At 46.7% G+C, this 4,445-nt stretch overlaps 1 protein-coding gene across 1 annotated transcript in view; it reads left to right on the top strand.

Moving 5' to 3' along the window:
- RCHY1 (ring finger and CHY zinc finger domain containing 1) overlaps positions 1-2,177 on the top strand; it is a gene marked incomplete at its 5' end in the record, with an annotated part of 3,747 nt that extends 1,570 nt beyond the window's left edge. The window contains 3 exons of the mRNA XM_010164677.1: positions 814-840; positions 1,098-1,218; positions 2,049-2,177. Of these exons, the coding sequence (XP_010162979.1) occupies positions 814-840; positions 1,098-1,218; positions 2,049-2,177 (277 nt within the window). The remainder of the gene's footprint in view (positions 1-813; positions 841-1,097; positions 1,219-2,048) is intronic.
- Between the last annotated feature and the right edge of the window lie 2,268 nt (positions 2,178-4,445).

Raw genomic sequence — 4,445 nt, 5'->3', positions numbered from 1 at the left:
AGCACTGCAGGCCTGGTCAGTCTGTACCAGCTACTTACTGTCTTCCTTCCACAGTAAATTTTGGTGGTGGAGGAGGGACGTGTGTACTGTTGATTCTAAATTTTTCCATGCTGAATTTCCTTCTGTTACTACTTAAATTTCAAGAGTCCTGTAGAGAAGTCTCTCCTTGGTGCAGAAAGCAGAAGCCCAGTGGTTTTAAGAGGCTGATGACAGCTCATTATTTGAGTTTTAGATTCTTTCCTGAGAGAGCCCCCCAAGGCAGTGGAGTGCTCTGTTGTGCTACAAAAACTATCAGGATTGTAAGGCGGTCTCATGGATAGTGTTTAGTACCTTTGGAGGAATAATTACCATGTTTCCCTTCCATTTTTCCTTTCTGCTTCTGTCTTGTGTTAAGAGACGCAGCTTTTTGTTACTCTGTGGGCTCTCTTGTTTTTCCCCACTGTCTCTGTGTGTGACAGGTCTCCACAGGTCGAATCTTCCTTCAACTCCTGTCCATTTTAAACTTACCTTGTGATGCATCACGCTCCCTTTTCCAGCAAACTTGAAGCACACGATCCTTGTCATCGTGTTGACTGTTCCCCCGTGTTAGGTTGGAAGACCTTAGAATTGAATCAGAGATGTGCTTTGTCTCTGGATTTTTACCAAAGTACCTGGTGATTTTGCTGGGAAGTGTCTTCACACTTGGACTCGGGATGTTTTTTAACTTCTGGTTGCAGGATAGCTGTGTGCTTTTCCCCTTTGTTTAGTCCAAATGTGTGACCAGTCAGTAACTGCATTCTTCTTACTGGACTTCTCATTGTGTTTTCCTTTCAGAACATGTTACGAGGACATGCTGAAGGAGTAAGTATTTCTCAACATCTCTTCTCTTAGTATTGTTGTAACCCAAACAGATTGCTTTAGGAGGTGAAGATCCTTTACCCAGTAACTTAAAGTCAGCTCTTAAAATAAGGTGCTTTTAATTTCCAGTTCTGTTTGCAAGAACTTATTGATATGTGGTGTTTCTCTTTGACTGGTATGATATGAAACTTGTCCTTGTGGCTGGATTTCTTTCATGGCCCCGCTCTATCTTCTGATTTATATTTTTTCCTTTCTGCCAGAGGTTACAGGTGTCCTTTGTGCATGCACTCGGCTTTAGATATGACAAGGTACTGGCGTCAGCTGGATGACGAAGTAGCGCAGACTCCGATGCCCACAGAGTATCAGAACATGATGGTGGAGGTGAGAGATGGGACTTGGGGATGGCTCTGTGCTTGGCAGATCTGTGCCTTTGCATTACTGGCAGTAGAGGGCACTAGGGACTTGTCGTGGATCACAAGTCAACCTGACAGGGAGTGATGAAGAAATGTCACGTGTAGGCTTACAGTATTTATCTGCTGGGTTTATAAACACAAAAAAACCCCCACCCCTCACCTGCACTCCACCAAAAAAAACCCCAACAATAAAAAAAACCCCACCCAACAACAACAAAAAACGAAACCCACAACCTCTACGTACTGCAGCATCACACAGCAGAGAAATTTCTTGGTCTTTGGAAGTATCTGGCTTTTTTCAGTAGTCTTAGGTGCTGTCATAGTGAAAAGTAGGAACATTTTGTTTGTTACCAGCTTGGAGCTTCATGTTCCAGACTGAACATGGTGGGTTTTCTACAGAAATACCCAGCTCTGGATTTGTGCGAGGCTATCACATAGAGACTTCTGTTTTCTTTCTGTGTTCTTGTGTGAAGTCAGAACTGTGAAACGGGTTGCTGTTTGCAGATAACACAGAATTAAACAGCACTGGTAGTTAATGTTGTAGTTGCATCTGTTAGGGTTTAGATAACCCATCCTACTGACTTTTAGAGCCAGGGTGTTGGGAAAAAACCTCTTTACTGCCTATTTTGAGAGTAATTCTTGCTTAAAAACTACAAATCAGCCCTGCTGTCTGTAAAAGGAAGGTATTTTCTGCTTTGTCCCCTGATGTCAAGCCAGTTCTGTGGTTGTAGTTTACTGTTGAGTGTCCCACTGATGCTAAAGCCTCTCTCTCTCTTTTTTTCCTGTGTGTGTGTGTAGATCCTTTGCAACGACTGCAATGCCCGGTCTACAGTGCAGTTCCATCTCTTAGGCATGAAGTGCAAAAACTGTGACTCATACAACACTGCCCAAGACGGACGGTGCCGGCTCTCTTTGGAGGAGCAGTGACCAAGAGAGACGCTGCATTTAGCTGGACGAGGAAGACCTTGCCATGGAAGAGACTATCTATTTAAAAAAACAAAACAAAACCAACAAAGCCACACTTGTCAGTAAAAATTTATTCCAAGTTGTCACAGCACCAGTGAAATGGTTACGAGATTTAATTAATGCTGCACAAAGGAGTTCTGCTAATTGTGCCCCTCTCCCTAGTCCCTGGGGCCCTTGAGGGAGCTCCCCATCGAGCAGCGCGATGCCCAACCAGGGTCGGTTTCTAGAGAGAATGTCCCCCTTGAAGAGCTGTTTACTGTGTCTGAGAAGACACAGCCTAGAAGAATAACTAAGGAGGTGCAGAAGGAGAGATGATAAGCAGCTGAGCCAGCAGAAGATGGTTGGGGGCAGCTGAAGGTTGAGAGCAGAACAGGAGGTGGAGGTACAGCTATTCTGGTCGCAGCTGTTGGGGAAAATGAGTAGCTTTGAGAGTGGCCTTTTTTACATCAAGCTGACATCCACAAAGTTTTGCTCCAGTACATTTTGTTCCTTGTAAAGGACGTGTTTGTTCTAGGGCCTCAGAGCCCTGGGTGGGAGTGCCTGGAGAGGGTGAGCTCGCAGAATTGCATCCTTGGGCCTGATTTGTGGTGGGCGCAGAGAATTTGCTCCGAAACAAGGCTGGGCTGCCTGTGCATGTGCAGTGAACAGCCTAAAAATCCAGCCATGAGGCCACCCTTCTCCCCTGGGCACCCGTCTGACCCGCTGTCCCTTCACTTACATTCCTTTGCCAGCTGCAGTCACATTTACACCTGTTTCTTGCCAATTTTGCTTTATTCACTAAGGCCAAGGTGTCGGAGGGCTTTATACACGTGTGTACCACGATCTGGTGGTGACTTGTACACTGAGTGGAGCACGTAGGGCTGTCAGGATTGATACTGGGCTGCGCCCGAGGTGTTTGCTTCAGTAACAGCAGTTTGTAGAGGCACTAGGCTAGTGCAGGGACCAATTTTCTCTGAGTTTGGGGTTTTTTATTGATTTTCACAGGGGTGAGAGGATGGAGCAGTGCTTTAAAAAAAGCAACAATAAAAACCCAACAAACCTTCCCACCCTTCCTCCTGTAATATCCTGCCCAAGCTGTTTTGCAGTCTAAATGTTACAGAAAGTTCTTAGTTTCTGGCAATTTCAGAACATGCAAGTCGTTCCCAATAGTGAAATAAAATATTAAAAAAAAAAAGTCCAGTTAATCTGCCATACAACTACCCGTTTTTAACTTATTTTACTGTAAAACAGCTTTGCTTAATCTGGCTGTGCCCCTGTACGTATGAAATCTTAGTTGTGGGATGATGGCATTAGTGTAGCTTGCCTTTACTAGAGTGACTTTTTCTGAAGCACTTTTCTCACTGCTGCAAATAAATGTCAAATAGTATCTCGATTAAAACAAGTGGTTCTCTGTGTGACGTGCTCTCCTTGTGTACAGGTGCTCTCTGGAAATTCCAGGCTGAATTTAAAGGATGATTCAAGGCTGAAATAGGAGAGTTAGATGTCAGACGGGGTGAGCCCTGCGTCTCTGTTATGAAAATAGTGTCTAAACAGCCCATCTGTTCACATATTCCTGAGGTACAAGGGGAGAGGGTCTTCCACTTGGAACAGCACGGGGTGGGACTGGTCCCAGTCTGGATTTCCCAGTACTGGAAGGGCTGGGATGAGCTGGAGCAGCTCTGGTGTGATGGCACTGAGCTGAGCAGGGGTGGGACACGGGGGGGACCTCCCAGCAGCCCACAGTCTCTGCTGTCCTACCCCAAACCTGCCTCTTTGAGCCTGTGGTGCAGGGGTCATGGCTGGTGGCAGCTATGTACAGGGCAGAGCGGGCGCTCAGAGTTGGGGCAGGCAAGTCCCATGGTGAGGAGCCAGGTGGGCTGTGTCAGCTTTTCCAGAGCCCATAAAGAGCTTTGGAGCAGCCCTAGGTGGGAGTGGGGTGTTGAAGCCTTACCTGCTCCTTACCCCTGGAGCAGGTAAGGCTTCTGCCTTTGACTGTGCTGGAACAGCTCCCCACCTTTTGGGGGTGCTTCTAGGGAAAGGTGCTTTTTGGAGGTGTGAGGGGGGTTATGGGCTGTGCTGGGCATCAAGTGGTGGTTTCCCCTGGGAGCTGTTGTTAAAATGAGGGAGGCTGGGGAGACTGTGTTGTCTTCAGAAGGTGAAGTACAAGAGGACTGTGACTTGCCTTCTTGCTGTCTTCTCCATCCTTCCACAAATGGGGTTTGGGGTTGGACATGCTGGGGAGCGTCTCTC

The sequence above is a fragment of the Antrostomus carolinensis genome, unplaced genomic scaffold (assembly GCF_000700745.2).
Source record: "Antrostomus carolinensis isolate BGI_N321 unplaced genomic scaffold, ASM70074v2 scaffold31873, whole genome shotgun sequence".
Taxonomy (NCBI): Eukaryota; Metazoa; Chordata; class Aves; order Caprimulgiformes; family Caprimulgidae; genus Antrostomus; species Antrostomus carolinensis.
The sequence above is the reverse complement of the archived record's forward strand: the minus strand, read 5'-3'. Positions and strand labels throughout refer to the sequence as shown.